Source organism: Nothobranchius furzeri, chromosome 6 (genome assembly GCF_043380555.1).
Source record: "Nothobranchius furzeri strain GRZ-AD chromosome 6, NfurGRZ-RIMD1, whole genome shotgun sequence".
In the NCBI taxonomy this organism is placed as follows: domain Eukaryota; kingdom Metazoa; phylum Chordata; class Actinopteri; order Cyprinodontiformes; family Nothobranchiidae; genus Nothobranchius; species Nothobranchius furzeri.
In genome coordinates, this window is record NC_091746.1 from 78063610 (window position 1) to 78088913 (window position 25304).

A 25304-nucleotide genomic window follows, 5' to 3' on the forward strand; every position below is an offset into this window, starting at 1 on the left:
TGGAAGGAGAGGTCATTGTAGTAACATCAGCAGCCCAACAACAATTAGGCTGCTATAAATTGTCATTTTATTAGAGGGAGCGTCAGAGAGAGTGTGAGGGGAAGGGGGGTGAGAGGAGGAGCACGGGGGTGAGGCGGAGGGCAGGACTGCTGATTGGTGTCAAATGGTTCTGAATCATGTGAAAGGAGAGACTTATGATCTCTGCACGCACGCACGCACACACACCCACACACACACACGGGCGACGGTGGCACAGGAGTTAAGTGCTCGCCCCGTAATCGGAAGGTTGCAGGTTCGAGCCCCGCTCAGTCTGTCGCTGTCGTTGTGTCCTTGGGCAAGACACTTAACCCCTGTTGCCTGCTGGTGGTGGTCGGAGGGACTGGTGGTGCCAGTGCTCGGCAGCCTCGCCTCTGTCAGTGCGCCCCAGGGCAGCTGTGGCTACACCGTAGCTCATCCCCACTAGCGTGTGAATGTGTGAATGACCGATTGTGTTGTAAAGCGCCTTGAGGGGTTCCAGGACTCTAGAAGGCGCTATATCTAAAGCAAAGTCCCTCATTGTGTAAGTTTAAAGAGAATTATAAAAAATTATACTAATTAATTACATGGAGGAGGAGGAGGAAAAGATGTAAGGGTGTTGCATTTGATTGTAATTGTCTATTGTTTGTGAACTGGGAGCTGTGAATATTGGAGGGGGGTGTGGGTGTGGGGGTGAAACATAAAAAATGTAAATTTTGTTTGTGTGATTGAGGATAAAACATGTTATAACAAAATGGCAATGACAGTGTGGGGAAAATATACATTTTTTTTTGTTTTATCTTTCTTGAAATTTGATTTTTTGGGTGGGGGGGGTGGGGGGTGGGGGTGGGGGGGGGGTATATAAGCTACCAGAGCTTCTTTCCCTTCCTGTTGAGCATTTTCTACATATATCAAATACAGGCCATTTACTCTCTCTCTCTCTCTCTCTCTCTCTCTCTCTCTCTCTCTCTCTCTCTCTCTCTCTCTCTCTCTCGCCCTCTCTCTCTCACACACACACACACACACACACACACACTCACTCATGTTACTCCCCCATGAGCTGAATTAACACATTACGTTCTGTCTTCCAGGAACGACAGCACTTTATCTCTTCCTGCTCATGCATCCTTCAGTATCCAGTAACTTTCCCAGTCCAAAGACATTTGAGGAGGTCCAGTTCTTCAACACGAACAACTACCACAAAGGAATTGACTGGTGATGACACACACACACACCCTGTCTCTTGTTTCTTGTCTTCTATCAGCTAGTGCCTAAGGTGAAACAGGCGATAACAAACAGCTCGTCTTTACTCTGTAAAGTTGTTAAAGGCTGTTTGCAGACTTCTGTGATAGCAGTTCCAAACAGCTCAACAGCTTCATCAGAACGACACTTTAATCCTGCTAACGTAAGCCAACAGACATATGGCTGCCTAAATTGACCCGTAAATGGGTTACTTAGCAAACAGACACAGCTGGTTCATTCTCCAAAGGACCCCATAAATACTTGACTCTGAGACTCTGTCGTTAGGCTGCCGTAGACGCCGAAATTTACAGCTGGAGACTGTTTGAATGTGTGCTCAGAGCCGTAGCTGTGGATACTTCAGGGTTGAGTCTGTGTCTCTTTGGCCTCAGGTACATGGACTTTTTTCCCGTACCCTCTAATGTCAGCACAGACTTCATGTTTGAGAAGAGCGCTAACTATTTTCCCTCGGAGGAGACCCCAAGGCGAGCTGCCTCCCTGCTGCCCAAAGCCAAGATCATCACCCTGCTCATCAACCCATCTGACAGGGCCTACAGCTGGTATCAGGTAAGCTGATGTGACTGGACTTAAATGTGACAGCACACGTTCCGTCTCTACCTTTACACGTCTGACTACATTAACACAAGATGTGTGACATATGTCTTCAATGGCAATGAGCATTCTATCTCAATCGATGCTTGTTAATTCAGTTAATTTAACTTTTATTTCAACTATTTTTGCATCCCAGCCAGAAAAACGTCACGAGATCTGGAATTGATGTGCAGAAACTGATTTGATTGAAGTCAGCTTTAATATTTTTGTTTTTTTTATCCACAAACAACTAAAGTCTTTTATGTCCAGGTTGAGTGCTTTGAAGCTTATTTGGTTGTTGTGTTCCTCCTTCCAGCATCAAAGAGCTCACGAGGACCACGCGGCCCTGCAGTTCACCTTCTATGATGTCATCAGTGCAGGAAGGGGAGCACCTGCAGAGCTGCGCTCGCTGCAGAGTCGCTGTCTCATCCCTGGTCTGTATGCTGCACACCTAGAACGGTGGCTGGCATACTACCCCCCCAACCAGGTGAGCAGAAACACAGGTGCAGACTGTTGTAAAGAAATCTTGCATCCATTGTTGTTTTTCCCTGAATTTTAGGATGAACAGTTCTTCCGAGATTTTAAATGTTTAACTTTGAATGCATACATATAAAACTTTGTAGATTGTCGTAAAACAGTTTTTTTATTGTCGCGTGAGCATGGAAATTGCAATAAAACCCTTTTGCAGAATACCATGCAGGATGCAGACATCATGTCATTGATTGTGTCATTATCCGGGCCTCGGTGCAGGTGATGATCATAGACGGCCATCAGCTCCGAGCCGACCCTGCAGCAGTGATGGATGAAGTCCAGAAGTTCCTTGGAGTCACTCCTCACCTCAACTACTCCCAGGCTCTCACGTAAGTGTCTCACACATCGTGTTACCTTTCACATCACACACTCACGCATGCCGGAACTAATGTTTATTTTAAATAAAACACGTAAAAAAGGACAAATTTTAAATCTGTGGAAACCATGACATCTACTGGTGAACAGTCCAGCTCAGGTTATCTCATACTGGAGATCTACTATCTAGTTAGACACTCAGGAAAGGATCTGAAATGATCACAGGAGAGCAGAAAAGATGTTCAGATGTTGCTTTTCTGATTAAAATCACACAAAACCAAATTTCCATATATTTAATGTAGAAGCAGGAAGTAAAATTTGACAATAAAACAAATAAAGAAAGCTCTAATGGATTATTAATATGTATCGCCCTCTGGTAAGTAAGTGAGTAAGTACATTTTATTTATAAAGCATTTATCACAGACATAGAATCACAAAGCGCTTCCAAAACAAAATAAAACTTAAAAAGTCTTAAAAAAACACTAAAAGGTCTTAAAATCATAATGATCTCAAAACAGAAATCGATTAACATCAGAAAAAAATAGTCATAAAATTATAAAATTTCATAAACAGATGAAAGATCACAAATTTGAGTTGACAATAAGAAAATAAAAGATTTAGGTAAATGGTTTACTTTACATTGATGTAGTTTGGTTTATTTTAGTTTAGAGTTGCATTTATTAATACAAATATATTTTTTTCATAATTTGCCGTTTGAAAAGGGACAAAATGACAGACTAATGATTACAGAATAATTTATATTTACCAAGATCTTTGTACTCGGCACAATCCCAGATGCTTGTTTGGGAAGAAGAGTTGCTATAAAGCAACATGTGAGCTTTGATACACGAACCAGCGCATTGGCCCTGGTCATCGATGCTAGAGAAAGGCCGACAATGGTTTTTGTACAGCTCTGACCTATCTTATCCCAAAGAGCTAAAGCATCATTCCAGACTTTTCCATCTTTTAGGATTTATGGAAGTTTAGAGATGTTTTAGAAATCCATAAAATACAATCTTACCCTCTAGTGTGATATAATGCAGGGAATACGTCTATTTTATTTGCCGTCACGTAGAGCATCGGAGACTGCGAGATGTCTTATAGACAAGTAAAGCCTGATTTATGCTTCTCCGTCTGCGTCAGTGCGGAGACACGCAACGCCATTATCCGTCCTTGCGTAGGGCTCCGGCAGGCACGCAAGTACGTACGGAGTCAAGCCCACTTTTTTAAACATCCGTCGAACGAGACGGATTACGCAAGCTTGTGATTGGTCAGGACGCTGCTGTTGTTTACAGCGCCGCCATTGCAAAGAGAGCCGAGGATAACTAGCGGCAGACACGGAGAAGCTTGAAGAAAACCTCACGAAAAAACTCTAAAAATATGAACGTTTAATTCTCCCGTGACTGGAGGAGTGAAAAGATGCGCAGCAAGCGTTTTATTTGTGGACGGAAATGACAGGAAACGTGGGTTTAGAGGTGGGGAGCGCATGAAGCGGTGGGAGAATGAGAGACAAATATGTCCGTGTTAAAAGTCTCTTATATACACAAAAAACACAATATAAACACACGATCTTGGACCGATACATGACAGGATACCACAGAACAGCGCTACGCCCTCTGTTGTCCTGCCGGGGAATTGCTTTGCAACACTCTCCAGGAGACGGAGAAGTAAAAGAGCAAAACGCTTCCATCAATCCGTGCGTGCCTGTCCCTTGCGGAGCTGACGGAGAAGCATAAACCAGGCTTAAGTCTTAAAAAAACATATATATATATATATATATATATATATATATATATATATATATATATATATATATGCATAAACAACATAACATGAGAATAATAAAAGTAATACACTGTATTCAGCTCTGCTGGTCAGCTCGAGATGCACCTTCAGTGTTGTTTCAAGCTGTAATCACTGAAGTAAGTAGAAGGGCTTAAGCTGCAGTACATTTTTTCCACCTTTAGATGGCGGTGTCTGATGAAAACTCCAGATTTCTGCCTTTATAAAAAATCAGATACCTTTTCAATTTCTGGTCAAACTTGAAGTTTTATTATCTTGGATGTATAAATGTCCGCTAAATACCAACGTATATAACTGTCCCATCCTAACATCAATATGTAAGCTTTGTACAGGTGGTATATTTATTGGTTTGAAACAAATTTAGCTATGAGTTTGTAGGGCACAATTTGTAAACGTTTAGCTCAAACAAAAAGACTTTAAATGACTTATTAAATATGTGCAAGACAGGAAATAGTACAAACATGCAGTCATATTTAAGATCAATTCAATCAAAGTCAGTCTATTTACATTAAAATGCACGTTTTCCTCTTGGTCCTCACTCTATTAGTGATGATAAGAGCAACTTTTATGGTTTGTGGTTTGTAGGAGTGAGAAACTGTTTATTTCTCGAGCACCACTCATCAGAATGCAATCAGCCTGCAAACCCTCAAGCTCCAAGACAGTGACATCTACAATTTGTGGCTCAGACTGGAACGGAGAGCGCGCTTCTGTCTTTAGTCACAAAGCCACATGCATACAAATACTTTGCAAAGAATTGCATTTCGATAGAATAATGAGTACACTTTGCATTTGTGTGCATGTGTGTGTTTGTACACTGGACTGTAAAACAAAGCGTTCATTTTTTTGGTCCATGATCATATCCTTATTTTTGACACAGCAGCAGCCTGACACTCTAGTTAGCCCATTTGTTTAATCTTCTTACCATAAATCAGGAAAACTGATCCATAATTTTTATTGCGATGATTTATGCTAATAAAGTAAGCAACAGGACTTTATTGAACACTTCCCATTTTTGTCAACAAACGTTCTCCAACCAGTCAGAACAAGAACCAGAAACCATCAGAGACTGTTCTGGAGGATCTGATACAGCTGCAACACACAGTTTGGTAAGGTAAATGCCAGGATGTAAGTTTCCCCCTGAAAACATGAGCTGAGATACAAATCTTATTGAAGTTTGTGCGACCAAAGTTTACGAAAAAAATGCATAGATACATAAATCTGAAAGCAAAAGTAAACCAGTGTTCTTGTGTTGTCTATGGACCCATACATGCTAAAAATGCACATATAAATCCCTCCCACACCAGCTGTAGAAACATAGACATGCATTTGAATAAATTGTCATGTGCATTTATTTACAGTGACCTGCCATCGCTGCCTGTGATAGGTTGTGTGATATTCTATTCTGGGGTCTGTTTGCATGACTTTGAATTCACAAGTGCTGCTCACACAGTCACAAAGGGAATATTATGGAGGAATCATATCTATTAAAAAATGTCTTCTTTACCTCAATATGTTTGTTCACATTGTCATCTCTAACACACACACACACACACACACACACACACACACACACACACACACACACACACACACACACACACACACACACACACACACACACTCCCAAGTGACATTTCTTGTTTTGACATGTCCCAGTGCCTGCCTTTATCAGAGAACAGATTTCATCATTTCACTTCATTCTTTGGGAAACTACTTTTAGGTGATGTTTACTTTTTTTAAGGCCAAAAAGCATAAAGAAAATAAGCAAGCAAAAATGTTCTATGCCTGCTTGATGCAGGCTTGTTGGTGTTCTAGCGTCAGCTGTAATTGGGGGAGAGGCGGGGTACACACTGAAGGAATCAATCACACGGCCACATAAAAACAAAATAAAATCACGCACACTGTTCAATAAAGATATTTTAATTAGTTATGAGTTAAAAGAAAAAAAAAGTTAATTTTGTTATTGATGAGCCAGTGTGAAAAATGTTTCCCCTTTTTAGCAGAAACCAACGAAGTTTCCAAGATAATTTTGTTTCTTTTGCACTTCCGTGTTGTTCTTTAATATTCATATTCAGAAGTTTACTTTAACTATGTTATTTTTAAAATGGGGCTTTGGTCTTCAACAATCACAAAAATGTCGCTTAAAGTTACAGTGTGTATTTTCCCTGGTGATAGGGGCAGTACATACCTAAATCACTGCAAGCAAGCTCTTTTGTGTGTTCAAGTAAGACCTTACCAACGGATGGCCATTAGGGTCAAAAATCACTGGGAGTGCAACCTCCAGCAAAATGACAAACACATCCGACTCCCTTTCATCGCTGGCAAAGAGTGAAGAGGTAACATGTAAAACTAAATGTTTATTATTGGTGAAAGTTTTCTAACCATTTGTTACAAATCAGTAAATGTGTTTTATCCTCACGGGCTTCTGTAGAAGGAAACATGGCATCCAATATGGCCTCGCCCAGAGACTTAGACCTGCTCCCATGTATTTTAGAACAGATTTTTTTGGGGTATATGCTATGAAATTGCCAATGTTTTTTCAACTGGACAACTTTTGATTAAGTTACAACAACATTTTGATGTATATCTCCAAAGATTAATTGTAAAAACTACACATTGTCACTTTAACATGCATTATAGCATTTAGTACATTTAACTAAACAAGTCAAAGTTGAACAGCAATTGGTTGCTTTAAAAAACAAACATTTAGTGAACAATCGAGTTGTTAATATATATATATATATATATATATATATATATATATATATATATATATATATACAGGTGCTGGCCAGTAAATTAGAATATCATCAAAAGGTTGAAAATATTTCAGTAATTCCATTCAAAACGTGAAACTTGTACATTATATTCATGCAATGCACACAGACCAATGTATTTCCGATGTTCATTACATTTAAATTTGATATTCATAAGTGACAACTAATGAAAACTCCAAATTTGGTATCTCAAAAAATTAGAATATTCTGAAAAGGCTGAATATAGAAGACACCTGCTGCCACTCTAATCAGCTGATTTACTCAAAACACCTGCAAAGGCCTTTAAAAGGTCCCTCAGTCTTGTTTTGAAGCCACCACAATCATGGGGAAGACTTCTGACTTAACAGCTGTCCAAAAGACAATCATTGACACCTTGCACAAGGAGGGCAAGACACAAAAGGTGATTGCTAAAGAAGCTGGCTGTTCGCAGAGCTCTGTGTCCAAGCACATTAACAGACAGGCGAAGGGACGGAAAGAATGTGGTAGAAAAAAGTGTACAAGCTCTAGGGATAACCGCACCCTGCAGAGAATTGTGACGACAAACCCATTCAAAAATGTGGGGGAGATCCACAAAGAGTGGACTGCAGCTGGAGTCAGCGCTTCAAGAACCACCACGAGGAGACTCATGAAAGACATGGGATTCAGGTGTCGCATTCCGTGTGTCAAGCCACTCTTGAACAAGAAACAGCGCAAGAAGCGTCTCGCCTGGGCCAAGGACAAAAAGGACTGGACTGATGCTGAGTGGTCCAAAGTTATGTTTTCTGATGAAAGCAAGTTCTGCATTTCCTTTGGAAATCAAGGACCCAGAGTCTGGAGGAAGAGCGGAGAAGCACAGAATCCACGTTGCATGAGGTCCAGTGTAAAGTTTCCACCGTCAGTGATGGTGTGGGGTGCCATGTCATCTGCCGGTGTTGGCCCACTCTGTTTCCTGAGGTCCAGGGTCAATGCAGCCGTCTACCAGGAAGTTTTAGAGCACTTCATGCTTCCTGCTGCTGACCAACTTTATGGGGATGCAGACTTCACCTTTCAACAGGACTTGGCACCTGCACACAGTGCCAAAACCACCAGCACCTGGTTCAAGGACCATGGTATCCCTGTCCTTGATTGGCCAGCAAACTCGCCTGACCTTAACCCCATAGAAAATCTATGGGGTATTGTGAAGCGGAGGATGCAATACGCTAGACCCAACAATGCAGAGGAGCTGAAGACGACTATCAGAGCAACCTGGGCTCTCATAACACCTGAGCAGTGCCACAGACTGATCGAGTCCATGCCACGCCGCATTACTGCAGTTATTGAGGCAAAAGGAGCCCCGACTAAGTATTGAGTGCTATACATGCACATTCTTTTCATGTTCATTCTTTTCAGTTGGCCAACATTAGAGAAACAAACATTTTTTCATTGGCCTTTAGAATATTCTAATTTTCTGAGATACCAGATTTGATGTTTTCATTGGTTGTCACCTATAAATATCAAAATTAAACGTAATAAACATCGGAAATACATTGGTCTGTGTGCATTGCATGAATATAATGTACAAGTTTCACGTTTTGAATGGAATTACTGAAATATTTTCAACCTTTTGATGATATTCTAATTTACTGGCCAGCACCTGTATATATATATATATATATATATATATATTGTGGAGGCCCTGCCACTGATGGGCCGGCAAGGCCGCATTGCACTCTGGGGGGACGGTAAATTGGGGTTGTTCATTCAGTTTGTGGTGTTCTGAGGGGTATTTTGTTCGGGGTCATGTTAGTGTTGTTTGTTTCAGTTCAGAGTTCATGCTGTGTTGTTCTTATCTGGTGCCTGTTGGCACCGTGAGTTAAATGTATGTGTGGGGCTACGAAAAGGGGAGCCATCCGGCTATTAAAAGTGTTCTATGTCTGCCACCTGTCGACTCTTCTTTGCTGCTTCACACACCCCGCTAGAGGGCGGCGCAGACGGCTACAAAATATATATATATACATATTTTTTGTACATTTATTTACATATATATATATATATATATATATATATATATATATATATATATATATATATATATATATACGTGTGTGTGTGTATATATAGAACTTATATATATTTATATAGAACTTGTGAAATAATTTTCCAATAGTCCACACTCATACCCAGCTGCAGATTTCACCCTACAGTATATTCTCAATAACATGAGGAAAACATTATTTGAACAGTTTTTTAAATGAGAAATTATTAAACAGTCTTAGGAAGCAGGCTGAGGGAGCAAACTCAAAGTGCAATATTAAAAGTGTAAAACATAAAAAAATGTGCAATCTTTCAGTTAAGTCCCTTTTCACTTTTTCTGAATGAACTTTGACTCCTGCACACAGCATAGACGTGGAAGAGTAGAAGCCGCACCAACCGCTACTGCCTATGTTTGGCCGTATTTGCAGGCTCTACTTTCTATGAACTCTATGGTTAACAGGATGTTTTAGCTAGGCTTTAGCTCCGGAAAAGCTCCGTGGCGATCTGGAGCATGAACAGCGAAAGAACGCGTTCATAAACCCGTTCACGCACGCCAGGACAGACGCACTCACTTTTACGTTCGTCAGGCAAAATACGAACGAGTTCACTTCATGTTCACGAAAAAAAAAACGAATTCACAAACGATCGTTCAGTGAACGCGTTCGGGTTTCCTCATTCTCCAAAGTCAATGCAAAGTGAGCAACTATGCCGTTTTGTGCAGCCTACGGTTGCAACAACCGGCGTACTATTGAAAACGCTGTAAAATTTTATTGATATTTTTATTATCATGCTTTACCATGTGCCTGGTTTTGTGAAAAAGCTTGATAAAATGTGTTTTGTTTTTTTTTGTTGGGTAAGCACCATCCTCAGTAGAAATGAATGCACTGTGGGCAAATGGACACCCATCCAAGGTGGCGGCCGGCCACTATGGCAACTAAAATGGGCAGCGCCAGTCCATGAGGTGTCTATGTGTGTGTGTGTGTGTGTGTCTGATAGTAACAGGCTTCTCCTTCTTTATGGTTGTTTAACTGAAAAAGCTAACAGCTAGCCTTTATTTGAGCTATCGGCACAGTAAACAGCTGATGTAAAGCAGGTTGCCCCCCCACACACACACACACACCCCACCCCATTTTATTGTATTTGCTTTTCTTTTCTCACAGCTTTGACCCTCAAAAGGGCTTCTGGTGCCAGGTCCTCGAGGGAGGAAGAACAAAATGTTTGGGAAAAAGCAAAGGAAGGAAGTACCCTCCTATGGAGCCAGAGGTAAATTCGGTGAATGTCATATATTTATATTAAATAAAATGAAATAAACACCCACTAATAGATGAGGAAGGTCTGACTGACAAGGACCACCCGTGTGAGGCAGATCAGGAGGGAAGACGAGAAGAAAATCCAGATCCATGAATCTCCTTCCGGTCGACCTGCTGATGATGAATCACACATTTGCCCTCGCATGAACACAAACACAGATACAGCCCTTCTCCACACATGCGCTCACATGCAGCTGCTGGCTGCGCCTCGGTGTCACCTGTAATTAAAATTTATTTGAGCTTCCTTCGAGAAGACAGAAGGAGAGGCCAGAAAAGGATGGAGGCGATGCAGCAAACAGCAGGGTGCAGAGACAAGAAGGAGGGGGAGACGATTCCTCTTTTTCCTCTCTAACCTCTCTGGTTTTAGCTCGCGTCATGGCACAAACCACTGGATTTAAAGTCTTACTGTAAATAAATAACCTCACCACATTATTGTGGCCTAAAATAATGCATCCTTTCTCTTCTATCCCTCCTCTTTCCACACCTTTTGCACCTGAATTAACCTCTACTTTTTCCCTGATCCACGTCGCTCCTTCCCCGCCTGTCTGTCTGTCTTTTGTCATGTTTGTTCTCCTTTCATCTCTGTTCCTCTTGTCCCCTGTTGCTCTTCAGGCTCGAGCATACCTCTCCAAGCATTACAGAGAACACAATGTGGAGCTGTCAAAGCTGCTGCATCGACTCGGACAGCCCCTTCCCTCGTGGTTAAGAGAAGAGCTGCAGAAGGTCAGCATCACGGCCAACTCACCATCGTATACACATGATTTAAAGGTTAAATATACCAACACTTTGAACAATGGTGAACAAAACAGCCTTTAAGAAAGAGAAACACAACGTTTTCCAAATATTACACTGGATTTTTTTTTGTTCAAACTGTGATTTTGCTTTTCTTGTGTGAAACTTTAGTTTTGTAAAGGTGTGGTTGACTGAAACCCCATTTTTTAATAATTATTTGTCATTAGCGCCGGCCAGTCTGAGTTTTTCATGCAAGCTGAACATGAAAACAGTCTCCTACACCTATCTCCGGCATAAGCTTCTGAAAGGAAATTGAGGGTGAAATGCTAGGATTTGAAAATCCTCACATATTTATGTCACACTGTGAATTTGCATTCATGGCCTCGCCCATCGTGGCTTGTGCCCACCTACAGGAAGGCTTTTTTACATTTTCTTTGCCGCGAGGAGAGAGAGCGGAGAGTGTCTTTGTGACACTTTGCAACATGGCTGAACGCATTCTGTTAGCCAATCAGAAGTGAGGTGTGTGCATATCATTAATAATAATGAGTATGCTGTTCAGCCCACATCTGCACCTGCACACGTCTGCATCACAAAACAGAAGACTAGTGGCTTTTTTTTTTGTAAATGACTCATAGGACATTGATTTACACTACAGAAAACTACAAATGTGTTGAATAAATGAGTAAACCGCACCATTAGGCAGTGTAGATCAAATCAAATACTGTTAATCCTGTTTGTCCGTTTATCCGCGGGCAGCAGATGACGGTGTCACCCTCTGCTGCCCGTGGATAAATGGAGGAGGAAGGGATGCCGACAACAGCGGCGAGCTCTGAGGAAGGCTACAGCGTTAGCCGAAAGGTCAGCAAAAACAATGTAAAACAAGTATTTTGCAATGTTGGAAAAATAACCAAGTAATGGAATTAAAAATAATGTACTGCAACTCAAGTCCATATGTGTATATATATCTGAGCAGTAGCTCAAGAGCGGGTTGCCTCATGATCGGAGGGTCATGGGTTTGATTCCAGCTCCCACCAGGGGTATCCTGCTGTTGTGTCCTTGGGCAAGACACTTCATCCAACTTGCCCGTGTTAGTGGTGGTCAGAGGGGCCGACGGCACCAAATGGCAGCCTCGCCTCTGTCAGACCTCCCCAGGGCGGCTGTGGCTACAAGTAGCTTACCATCACTAGCAGTGTGTGAATGTGAGAGTGTGTGAAAGCGTCTTTGGGTGTCTAGAAAAGTGCTATAAAAGTTCAATGCATTATTATTATTAGTAGTATTATATATATATATATATATATGAACATTTATATGAAAGTCTCACATCCTGCTTGTTCTCCTTATCCATTTCCCTCTCTAACCCCTCCCTCTCTTGATCTCTTTCTGAAGGTTAGATAACCTTTCAGTCCATGAACCAGGGGTAAAGGTCAAGATATCAGTCAGTGAGGAGCAACCAGGAGCGCCTGACCTTCAGATGCACTGTCTGTTGCCTTTTAGCGCCCCCTGGGGTGGAAACAAAGACTGACAGATGACCTTGTTTCATCCGTGATGCTGCTGAACAGAAGAAGTCATGATCAAGCAAAGATACTTTCTTTGAGCTGGGATAGATGGATGACTTGAACAGCTCTGAAGACAAGGAACCTAAAGGAAGCTTACCATTAAACTACTGAGGAGTAAAACTGGTGAATGGCGGAGAGTTGGCACATCTTTGTTTCCCAATCCCGTTCTGAACCGACTCTCACACATCTGCAGTGATTTAGATTGTTCCTTTTGTTTTTCGTTGTCTCCTTTAACTTATGTTGCCAGAGCAGCGCTGGTCAGCTGTGCATGGCTCATATGAAAACAACTTTGCACTAAGTTCTGTTAAATGTATCTCCAAGAAGAAGAAAAATACATATCTGACCTTTCTGTGGTTTGATTTTATCACTTTTTTTATTCCATCAAAGTCACAAAGAGTAAGAATGGGGTAATAAGTGCATAGACTCAGGGTGGTAAAAGGCTGTTACTGTTCATTATAGATTCCTTTTCTTTATGTTGATTTTTTTTAACGGAAACTAGTTTCTAATAGATCCTGTAACCTTGCTCACCCTCAAGTACGTCACCTGACAATTAGGGTGAAAGGTTTGAACTGGAGATTTGCTAAACAGAAGCTAAAAGCATGTCCTCAACTCAGTATTTTCCCAGAAGTAATGCTTCTTCCATTCATTTATTGGATGGCAATCTCATTTTGATAGAGTTGAATAACAATGTCTAAATTCATTCTCAGCCTCTTGAAAAGTAGTGCCCTGTGTTTGTTTAGCTTCAATTTGAATGCAAGCATCCCTAAATGTCACACACACGAACCAAAATTAAAAAAATGAATATGACTGTCAACACACTATGTTATTATCATTGGTATCATGGTTTTGATTATTGTTTGTTGCATTAATTAACATGTCAGCACACATTAGCCACCTTGTACATCAAATTCTCTGTTCAAAAGTTACATGATTTGCATGGAAAATATTCTAAATAGTAATTATTATTATTATTATAATAACTTCTATAAAAATGAACATTTCTAGTCAATGAATAACTATATAATGAAGTTGTTTTTTAATCTAATGAAAGTGGTTCAAGACCTACCCGTGCCTTCAAAAAAAGAAGAACCCATTGGTCAACATAATAATCCAATAATATCAGTATTCTGAAAACATTTACTCTGCAGTATGTACATACTTTATAATTATATATTACACTAAAGTTCATTTTTAGGTTTCTACACTGTGATGCTATCATAGGATTTTACAGTAACAGTATATATGTATATATATATATATATATATATATATATATATATATATATATATATATATATATATATATATATATATAATATTATATATATATAATATTATATAATATAATAGGCCAATGAGGTTTGGGACATTAGGTGAGATTGACTGAAAAACCTTTTTTTTAATGATTACTTCTGATTATAACATGAAAATCGTCTCCTACACCTATCTCCTGCTTTGGCTTCTGATAGAAAAGAAACTGTGAAACGCTAGGATTTGAAAATCCTCACGTATCTGTGTCACACTGTGAATTTGCATTCATGATCGTGTCAATGTTGGCTCATGCCCACCCACAGGGAGGCTCTTTTAAAAAAGTTTGCATCGAGGAGAGAGAGCGGAGAGTGTATTTGTGGTAGCGACTTTCTGTGATGGTGCCACATGACTGAACGTGTTATGTGAGCCAATCAGAAGCAAGGTGTGTGCATATCATTAATAGTAATGAGCAGTCCTGCTGTCCTCTGCACCAGTAAATGTCTACATCTCAGAACTGGAGCATCATAGCTTTTTATGTTTTTGAATGACTCATAAGACATTGGTTTACACAAGAGAACACACTACAAATATATTGAATAAATGAGCAAACCACACCTTTAATATTAGTTATTACAACGTTTGTTTCCTTAGTTTTTTGATGACATAGTAATGCATATTATTCAGAAGAGTCAATAAAGCTCATTTTCCATGAAAATTACCATAATTTAAGAAAAAAAATCTGTTTCCATCACTGCAAAAAGCTTATAGAAGCCAAAAAAAAGTCCAGCAAGTACCAGGACCTTTTCCTAAAACTGATCCAGCTGTGAGATCAGAGCAAAAGCAAAGCAGAACTTGTACATTTTGACTTTGGCCTGTATAAAGAACACCCCTAAAACCATCAGGAGCTATCTGATATTCTGGAAATTATCAGAGCTTGCTGAGTGCTTGAAAATACTTTTTTTTCCCTGATCAATGTAATTTTTGGGGGGTATTGAAAAAAAAAAATATATATATATATATATATATATATATATATATATATATATATATATATATATATATTACCAAGAGGAGAAAAGGTAAGTTACACAATCAGTCCTCCTCCCAAATATTGATGAAAAATAACGTTTTTCAGCCTGATGAGCACCATGTGGAGAGGTAATGTGATAACTAATTGTGTTACGTGAACAAAAATCTATATTTTTGCTCCGTGTTTTTGAAAAGTTACAGATCTTCATCCAATCAGAAACCTGGGTACAGTGGGCTGCAGATCTGGACCAGTTTAATTGACGGTACTGCAGGGTCAATCGCAGAGGGCTGATTCAGATTCTGACACTGTCCGAAAAAAAGTTGCCATCAAAATAAATGTCTCACTAATATTTCATTGGACTGTCTTTAGCTTTGATCACGGCATGCATTCACCGTGGCGTTGTTTGCATACGTTTCTGCAAAGTCACAAGATTTATTTCCATCCAGTGGTACATTACTTTTTCACCAAGATCTTGCATTGGTGAGCCTGATCGCTGCATGAAGCCTTCTCCAGCACATGCCAAATGATTCTGAATGGGGTTAAGATCTGCACTCCATGGTGGCTAATTGATGTGGCCAGTCCATGTGTGAAAATGACGTCTCTCAGCAGAGAGGGACCAAGAGACTCTTGGGGTCCAGCGATGGAGGCAACGGGGGCCACAGGAACCTAGGGGACCAAGAGACACTGGGGGTCCAGCGATAGAGAACCAGGAAAAGGAACCAGGAGAGCCTGGGGGTTCAGTGGTGGAGGCAAGGGAACCTCTTGGGCCTGGCGGACCTTGGTGGCTGGGGACACCAGAAAGGGAGCCGGCAGGCCTTACAGGACTTTGTACCCAGGAGAGGGAGCCGCCTGGACCGTCCACATTGCGCTTGTGGGATTGCTCTCTTTCACTGTTAAACGTAGCCCCACGTTCTACTGTTGTTTCTCTTGTGATTTCACCAAACTTTTAAGTGATTGACAATCATGATCATTCAGGAAATTTTCAGGCCTCATTTCTTCTTTGAAGAAGATCCTCACTGTCCTTCCAGTTTTGAATAATGCGTTTGACAGTACTCAACCCAGTTTTAGTCATTTCTGCAATTTCCTTCGATGTTTTCTCTGCTTGATACCACTGATCTGACCCTTCCCAAACAAACTAACATATTTACCATGAGCAGATGTGCCTTTCCACATGGTTGTTTAAGAAATGAGAAGCAGCTCATTGCACCAGTTGTGGTTAAATAACTTGGTGCCAGCTGAAAGATAATTGTCCATACAGTAATAATCCAATAGGAGCCTCCTACCTATTTTCTTAGTTAAATTCAGATTTTTTTGGCCAGGCACTGTTCAATGACATTTCAGGACAGTGTGAAGGCAAGTTCTAAAAGGAACATTAAAACAGCAATAAAAATAACACATAAAATACCAACTAAACAGTGAACATCAATAATGAGTCATGTGGCTTAAGGTTGATATTCAAAGTTGACTTGATAAAATCTATAAAGACATGCAACTTGACTCGGACTTAAACGCCAATGACTTGCAGCTTGAATCGACTTGCATGCTTGATGATGACTTGATATTTTAGCACAAAAGTGGAACAAAATGGGCAAAAATCCTAAATCATTCTTCGTTCTGGGTTTGATTTACTGCTAATTGCAGCAGCACTTTGTTTATAATCGACTTCAGTTACACTTTGCTTGTTTGAGCAAATAAATGAAGCTTTAAGAAGCTTTATTTCTGGAATGTATTTATTATCATTGTCATTAAATTGAAGTTGGACAGATGACTTGATTATGACTTGAAAATTCAAAGTTAAAGGCTTGGACTTCCATATCGTTGACTTTGGACTCGACTCGGACTTGGTTGTCTTTGACTTGGACTTGAATGAAAAGACTTGTGACTTACTTGTGACTTGCAAAGCAGTGACTTAGTCACACTTCTGCTAATAGTGTTTTCTATGGTCGATAAAAATCAAAAAGGAAGCCAAAGAAAAAAGCAACAAAAAAACAGTTAAAGCGTGGATTTTGTTGTTGACCAGCATCACAAACTCTAAATTAGGTTGTAGTGTGCATAAAGTGCCACAAGAGGGCGGACACAGACTGAAAGTTTCCTTTTGTTTATTCGTTTGTTTAGCGTTTCCACCACATGTATGTCGATGGTTTCCACTGAATAACACACGAAATAGGAGAGACAGTCTGCTTAAAGAACATGGAAAAGAACAGAAAAGAAGATACACCATTTCAACAATAAAATGTCATTAGTGTAATAATAATATAAATTATAAGAACAATGAAAAGTGTAACAAAAAAATAAAAATAACAAATATGGAGAAAAATTTGCACATTTCTTCCCAACATTTAAAAATATATATTTTTTAAAAAGGCCTTATGTTTTTCCCGGTAAAGACAATTACTTCTTTTGTTGGTTTCTTTTTTTAAACCATAACAACTAAAATGGTTGCCATTCCTCTTGGCGCTTTGCAACATTCCACTGACTCAGTGTGGAGGTGTTTTCAGAAACACCATCTGACAAGCCACGCGATCCATAACTACTGTTAGCAACACACACAAAGGATCTATTTGTGCTTCTGTCACCTGTTAGATTTATGACAAAACACAAAAATCCAAAGTTTCGCAAACCGTTAGAAAACACAACCCCTATTAATATGTATTGTTGTAAACAGTTTCTGAGTTTCATATTGTTTGTGTCCTCAATAAAAAAGCCCAACAAGTTCTTAAAAATGTGAATTTGAGGAAATGCTACAGTACAGTTCAGCTCACCACAAAGTCACCAACGCGTAAGATTTAAAGTGTCTATGTCTTCCCTCTAAAGAATAAAAAACAGCACCGAATCAAAATGCAAGGATGTGTTGCTGCATCAAAACAACGCTTGGACATACTTTTTTGTGCTTCGATTCAGATTCATTTTTTATGTAAACATTACTCAGCAAAGTCTTTTAAGTTCATGGATATGAAATATAACAGCCTGAGCAATATAGTTAAGACCTGAAACACAATTTTCACTCAAAGACTAAAGACGAGAAACTTTACGTGAGGAAGTGAGGTTGTGTGTTTCATTCTGAAAAATGTCACATGACAAGAAGGCTCAAAAACGAAGCATGTGCAGGTAAATTACAGAGGAGGGGATTTTAGTGCAAAAGTCTGCAAAGTCATGCCGTGCCATTGCTTAGAGAAATGCACGAGTGCATGCACGGACTGTGTGTTTGGTCCCTTTTTCAACATAACATATATTTATATAATAAATTACAAAGTAGGTTCATAAAAAAACTGCATAAACAATAATCAAAGGAAATCGGTAATATGTGACGTTATATTAATACTGAGTTGTTTCATGAGGAAGGAAGTAATATTACTTCAAATTTTGTGACAGACAAGATTCTTTATAAGTGCTAACTACAGAAAAAAGAATAAATCTTCAAACAAAAATAAGCAGGAGGGTAAAGTTCAGTTTTGTCCTTCCTGTTTGAAAGTCAGGGCTTCAAGTGATACCCTGCCGTGAAGTCAGAACTGGATTATTCCTGATGGTCGTTCACTCTGATAAAAAGCTGAGCTGTTTTAATTTGTCATCCTTTATCGCTTCTTCTCATCTCGTCCAATGACTTTGCGTATCCAGGTGCTGAAAGCTGAGACTTTGGTGTAAACACCAGGGGACTGTTGTGTCCTGCAGGCATGACCCCAGGACGTAACCCCATAAACCACCCAACCCCCTCCAGGGCGCTCACACACCAATGGGCCTCCACTGTCACCACGGCAACTGTCCACACGCCTTTCTGACTGGGTGCTGCCGGCGCAGAGCATGCGGCTTGTGAAGGCGTTGTGGAAGTGCTGCTGGCAATGGCGCCGGGGCAGAAGGGACAGAGCGGCTTGTTGAAGGGTCTTTGAGTACGAGCGTCCTGGGAACAAAAAATCAATGTATTTTCAGCAACACTAAAGAGTTTCAACACTTTAAGCTATTATTGTCAAACTGGTTTCAGTGGTTCTTGAGCCATGGACCTGAGCTACTCCAGATGGGACAGCACGCTGTAGCCCTCTGCTGATCAAAAACTGCACCTAACAGTTGTTTTATTATTATTTTTCTTTTTAGTTGGGGTAGGAACAGTGGGAGGTCTCAACCTGCTTTATGGCAATCGATGTTTACTGTGCTGGTAGCTCATTTAAAGCATAGCAGTTAGCTTTTTCAGTTCGCCAATCTTCAATAAAAAGCTCAAGAAAAAGAATTTTGCTTTTTCTGTTATCTGTTTTTTTGCAATCATGGAGGAGCCTGGAAGTAAAAGTTGGAAAGTAATGTCTTTGGGGGTGAAGCAAAGTGATACAACCAGAATGAACGTCTGCGTGGCCTTCACTAGTTTGGGAAAGCTGAAGGAGGCTAAGCCAGTGAACTGGCTTTGTTGCTACTGGACTTATCCAACAGAGTGGATATTTTTTATTTCATGGCTAAATTAGTATCAGTTGGCTCTTAACATTAGCTTGTTGTTATTGCTAGCTAAATCAGGCTTCAACGGGGTTCAACCAGGGGAGAAGCGGACAACTTGCTTTAAAGGAGAACTAGGCAGTTTTGTCCTGCTCTTAGCACCCCCTTGTATCTGACTGTAGAACCAAAAGCAAAGCCAACCTTCTTGTTGTGCGTTTGTCTTTGTAACAGCTTAATCTGAAAGCTAAAATGTCTCCCCAGCCTTCCCTGGTGTCTATCGGAGTGATTTATCATCAGCTGTGTTCATGATCTGAAACATGCAGGAAATGTGCCGGAACCAGACTGCAGCACCAGGGATGTCAGTTCCAACAGAGCGGCCCGCCAGTCAGAAGTTGCAAGTGGAATATTTCGGCCATAGGGGCTGGGTGGCCCTTCATTAAGGTAAACAAGTATTTAATGATCACATTTTTTTTGTATTGTACAATACAAATTTTTATCATCTGTATCTATTTGAAGCCTGAGGACAAGCAGAAATGCAGGAACAAGCATGGCAAAACATTGTCTGCTCATATAGTCTTATTTAATTGCTTTGTACATTTTTTTACGCGCTAAAGTCAGATTTCATGTCAATCAAACTCCTGATCTTCTTGATTTGCACAGTGGCTAAAGTGTCTGCTGAAAACTGAGCTGAGACGCTGAGACCATACTCTGCTGTGTGGCAGATTTTTTTTTTCCTTTGTCTCAGTGACCACGTTAACCATCTCTGACAGCCCTGAGGAGTGTGTATGTGGAAAATGTGCGTGCATGTGTGACATCAGCGCAGAGGTGGAAAGAGAACTAAAATGTCCTACTTAAGTACGAGTACCAGTACGTTGATCATTTTTTTACTCAAGTACAAGTAAAAGTACTTGCCTAAATTTTTACTCAAGTAAAAGTAAAAAGTATCGTAAACAAAATGTACTCAAAGTAAAAGTTACTCAGTTACATTTTTGTCAGCGTAAGGATGGCTACATTTAAGTAGTGCTAAATCACAATGCCAGTTCAAAATTCACTCGTGTGCGCACACACACACACACACACACACACACACACACGCACACTCAAACACACACAGCTGGATGGAGGGATTTCTATCCAGTCAGTGAGAACAGGATGTGCCCATTGATTGGACGAGGTTTTTCTAGGATTATAGGTTTCAACTGTGATTAAAATTATTCTTTATTTTGAGAAAAAATAATTTTTTAGATGCCATCAGTATGTGAGGTATCTCAATGTTTTCATGAAAAACTCTAACATGAGACTGTGCTCTAACCTGTCACATAATATAACAAGCTAAATGCAAACATTTCAGATGGACCGTATGACAGCTACTAACGTTGGCCCTGCCCTACTTTACCTCTACATTACAGTTCCTTTATCCATGTCCATCTTAGAGCTCCTCTCTGACCTTCATGCTTATTTAGAGCAGCTGATTTTTAAAGTTAGCAGAGTTCATCCTTGGTAGTGGGTTCACTCACTCGTTTAACCCTTCACCACTGAAATCAGTTTGTTCATTCCAATCCTCCTAAATAATCCTCCAATCATCCAGCTGGAATCCTTAAGGGTCCCGTAACGTCCATCCTGTCAGAACAGGCCTTGGGAGCCCAGGTGTTACTAGAACTAATGGTGTCTCGTCACCAGCGTGAGCCTCCACACTGTGAAGGTTGGTCTCCAAACATGAACTTTAAATTCATGCATTTATCTCCTCTTGTAGCACTTTAACATGTTTTAAAAGGCTTGTATCATGATAAGTTACACCTCCCAGACCAAAGATAAGATAAAACAGTATCATAAACACTGCAGAGACGTCATTATTTATGAAATATGTTATTTTCCTGAGCCGTTACTTCAGCCAAGATATAGGATGCATGGGATTTGATGAAACCACGCTGTCTTATGCAGTTCTATATGTGTAGCACACACACACACACACACACACACACACACACACACACACACACACACACACACACACACACACACACACACTGCAGCATGTTAGAATCTTTTGAATGACTAATTTAACTACACTGAACTGCTTTAGTAATACTTTAATCTCTTATTCTGGAGTAAAAAAAAAGAAACAAGCTAAATCATCACATATCTGTGGCATCAAGAAGCATCTTCTGAGTTCAATCACAGGGATGGAGCACAATGTTTACAACTGAACAGCATCAGGATGTTTTAACTCACAGAGGCCTGCAGGTCTTCTGTTTCTGTTATGAGCAAAGCGCTGATAATCCACTTGTTAGGAGCGCTAAACGTTATTTTGCCGCTTCTGTGTGGAGCGGTAGGGAAACACGTTTCAAACACGGAACCGAGTCCGGCTACCGAACCGAGCAGAATTCTGATGACGTCACACCGGTGCGCGAAGGTGCGGGTTCCAACCCACAGGAGAGGAAGTAAACAGCGAGTTGAGGGACTGAACTGATGTCTTTGAGCAAAAGTGTACCCCCACCCCCACGGTTTAGATGCGGCGCTCATGCAGGTGTCTCTTTCCATTCTGACGCTGCTACACATAATATTTTTAATTTATTAAGCCTGCAATTTATTTTTACTCAGTAACGGATATGATTTCAAATGTAGCGAATTACAATTCTTTTTTTAAAACTTACTCAAGTAAAAGTAAAAGTACAGATTTTAAAAACGACTTAAAAAGTATAAATATACAAAAAAGCTACTCAATTACAGTAACTAGAGTAAATGTAATTCGTTACTTTCCACCTCTGCATCAGAGCGACAGTTAGCCAAACACAAACAGCTGTACACAGCAGACATCTCACCTTGAGTCACATACCTGTTGCTAAACATCACAGGATATAAATAGCCCGGGTGCCCGACTTACGTGAAGTATGACAACTCTGCCCCCCACCCACACAAACAAGCAGATTGTATTACACATGCATTACACTGCTATTACGCTTATCAGAAAACATTTCACAACAGGGTGTACGTGCCCTCACAGATTGTACACGTGACATTTTGCAGGCCTTTGTGACCGAGACGTTATGATTAATGACATCCGTGTGTGGCTTAAAGATCACTAACAGATGTGATTCTTATAGATCATTCCTGGAGATGAAGCGCAAGTGCAGCTAACTAGAAAATGGATCATTTGAACATTTCTGGCTTCGCACTTAAATTTTAGAATCATTTTCAAGTGGTCTTTTTGCCCCAGTTCTGGATTTTAAATAATTTTTGTTTATTATGTTTATTATATCCTCATCTACATATATATTAGCCAGTTGTAACCAATCCATTCTCCTAACAGCTAACATTTTAATTAACACTGTGAGACACGTTCTCACACACACACACACACACACACACACACACACACACACACACACACACACTCACCTGTGTCACCCCAGCCTGTAATGTGACAGTTGCTGGCTTGTTTGAGCACTCTCTCTTTCCTCATGGGCAGACAGGCGGGAAGGACATGACGGCTGAATGACACACACTCCCCCGGCGTCTGGCCCACAGCTCCCGGCGACAGACGGACCAAAGCCAGGTCATAGTCGTTGCTATGGGAATGGTAATTTGGATGCAGGACAAATTGTTCAACTCCGTATTCCTCTTCGTACTCTTCTGGAACAAGGGAGTGGTAGTCACCCAGTCTGACTTTGTACTGCTTGGTGCTGTTTCCATACCTGCAGTAGTCAGAAAATACAGAGGATCGGCGTTTGAGAACCAACAGAATAACATTAAACTATTAGTGTGTGTGTGTGTATGTCTGTGTGTCAGATACGCTTTTCTTAAACATGAGTGTTTTTCATGCCTCACATGTTGTCGGGCATGTATGGAAAGGTTTGGAAATAAAGCAGAAGAGACGGAGAGATGGGCAGGGTGAGTCGAGGACAGTAAGGGAGGGGAAAGAAAGAGGAGACGAGGACTGGAAGAAGAGTCAAGTCTCTGTGTCCAGTTACATATGGTGGAGAGTTTCCGGAAAGACCTCCTGACCTGAGTGCCATCAGGTTTTCTGGCATGGCTAAAACTCTGCAGACCAGCATCATAAGTACATTTATATGCACACGCACGCATGCATGCGTGCACACTGCACACACACACACACACACACACACACACAAACACACACACACACACACACACACACACACAGCTAACTGTGGCCACGGTGTAATCATCGACATAAATGGGTGTAATACAAGACAACCAAACGAGATCATATCAAACAGTAAAGTAAACATTTCATGTCCAGTTGTTCCCGCTGAACCATTTTCATTCCTGTTGGCAGGACCTGAGCTGTACAGTTGCAACATTTAACAGATTTAATGTGTTAATCCTGCATGTGTCACTGACCTGAGATCACATTTAATAGACCTACTAACGAGAGTGTAAATAATCACCTATTATAATCTTGGATGATTTATGTGTAAATGTACATTTTGCTTTTTTCCATTATTATCTTATGTGTGCGCTGATTGCTCATGAGTATTACGGATTATGAAGGGTGCTCTGACTTTAATAGTTACTGTGACTGAAAGGTGACACCGTGGAGTCGGAAGTCCCTGACTGTTCTGGCCTGTGTGCAGCAAACTGCTATCTGAAGCTCTTACAGCTGCGTCTAGCAGCTTGTGACAAGACAGTCAAAACAAAAACCCAAAAGGGTTTTTATGTTCCGTTTCATTTAACAAAGCAACATGCTTCCAAATGAGAAACTAGAAAACATCCTAAAATACGATAATTTGCTCATAAGTGATTAGGTCCTAATAATAAAAGTACAACTGCATGAGCTTTAAAGGGCCCTTGGTTTGCTTGCCCCTACTTGACTTTCATTTAGAACTTCCTCACACAGCTTTGACTATGTAGTTCAAAAGAAATAGTGTGCTTTTCCTTTTTCCTTTTTTTAGCAAACTTTTATATGATGTAGATGACATTTGCTTTTCTCAGACAAATTTCACAATAAAATCATCATTCAGTGTTTCAACAGGTCATAAGAAATTGAATGTCACATGACTAAAAACGCTTTTTATGCCTTTAACAGATATTACACAACGACAGACTAAATTTTATCATTTACAGTTAGCTTCACAATTATAAAGAACCGACCGCAGTCTGTTCAACTGATTATGATGAAGTTGTGCACTCTCGCTTTTGAGCTGTTTAATGTTTCCAAAATATTTTCTAACCCTTCATTTTGCCACAAACTTGTAATACACTTTATACATCAAACAATTTTTATTGGTTTTCCTTAGTACACGATGTCCCTGACATCTACAAATTCTGCTTTTACCTCAGATCTCTCTAAGACGCAGAATACGCATAACCAAAATCCTGCCGATTTCCAATACATCTGAGGGCAAAACCTTCTCTTCCAAACTAGAATTGAATGATTATTTTAAACTTGAACTATCTCCTACATTAGTCTGATGAGTTATCCGATATTTGTAAATACATAGTCAGGTCACGTGTTCTGTGTCCTTGTAGCCCCCAGCTCTTTTTGTCCCCAACTCCCTCTCATGTTCTTTTAGTCTTCCCACTGTAGTTTCTATAGGTTTATTATTTCAGTTCCTTAGTCTCCTTTAGAGTGTGTGTGTGTGCGTGTGCGTGTGTGTGTGTGTGTGTGTGTGTGTGTGCGTGTGTGTGTGTGTGTGTGTGTGTGTGTGTGTGTGTGTGTTCCCTTCACCAGTTAGGTCTGGCTTCCTCCCCTGCTCTGTTCTGCTCCTCCTCTCTGTTATTTGTT

At 40.3% G+C, this 25304-nt stretch overlaps 2 protein-coding genes across 4 annotated transcripts in view; one reads left to right on the plus strand and one right to left on the minus strand.

The window, feature by feature from the left end:
- Nucleotides 1–13210, plus strand: part of ndst3 (N-deacetylase/N-sulfotransferase (heparan glucosaminyl) 3) — a 64790-nt gene extending 51580 nt beyond the window's left edge. Inside the window, exons 8-14 of one of the 2 annotated variants that reach the window (XM_015943623.3) lie at nt 1107–1230; nt 1647–1821; nt 2162–2332; nt 2596–2705; nt 10424–10526; nt 11186–11296; nt 12692–13210. In XM_015943623.3, coding sequence (XP_015799109.3) covers nt 1107–1230; nt 1647–1821; nt 2162–2332; nt 2596–2705; nt 10424–10526; nt 11186–11296; nt 12692–12700 — 803 coding nt within the window. In that variant the 3' untranslated portion in view covers nt 12701–13210. The remainder of the gene's footprint in view (nt 1–1106; nt 1231–1646; nt 1822–2161; nt 2333–2595; nt 2706–10423; nt 10527–11185; nt 11297–12691) is intronic. The other variant, XM_054744795.2, reaches the window with a different exon arrangement.
- The window catches only part of prss12 (serine protease 12), a 137987-nt gene that overhangs the window by 45887 nt on the left and 66796 nt on the right, over nt 1–25304 (minus strand). The window contains exons 12-13 of one of the 2 annotated variants that reach the window (XM_070552585.1): nt 22955–23250; nt 18506–19037 (exon numbers count right to left, since the gene is read on the minus strand). In XM_070552585.1, the coding sequence (XP_070408686.1) occupies nt 18715–19037; nt 22955–23250 (619 nt within the window). In that variant the 3' untranslated portion in view covers nt 18506–18714. Of the gene's footprint in view, nt 1–18505; nt 19038–22954; nt 23251–25304 lie in introns of those variants that run through there. The other variant, XM_070552586.1, reaches the window with a different exon arrangement.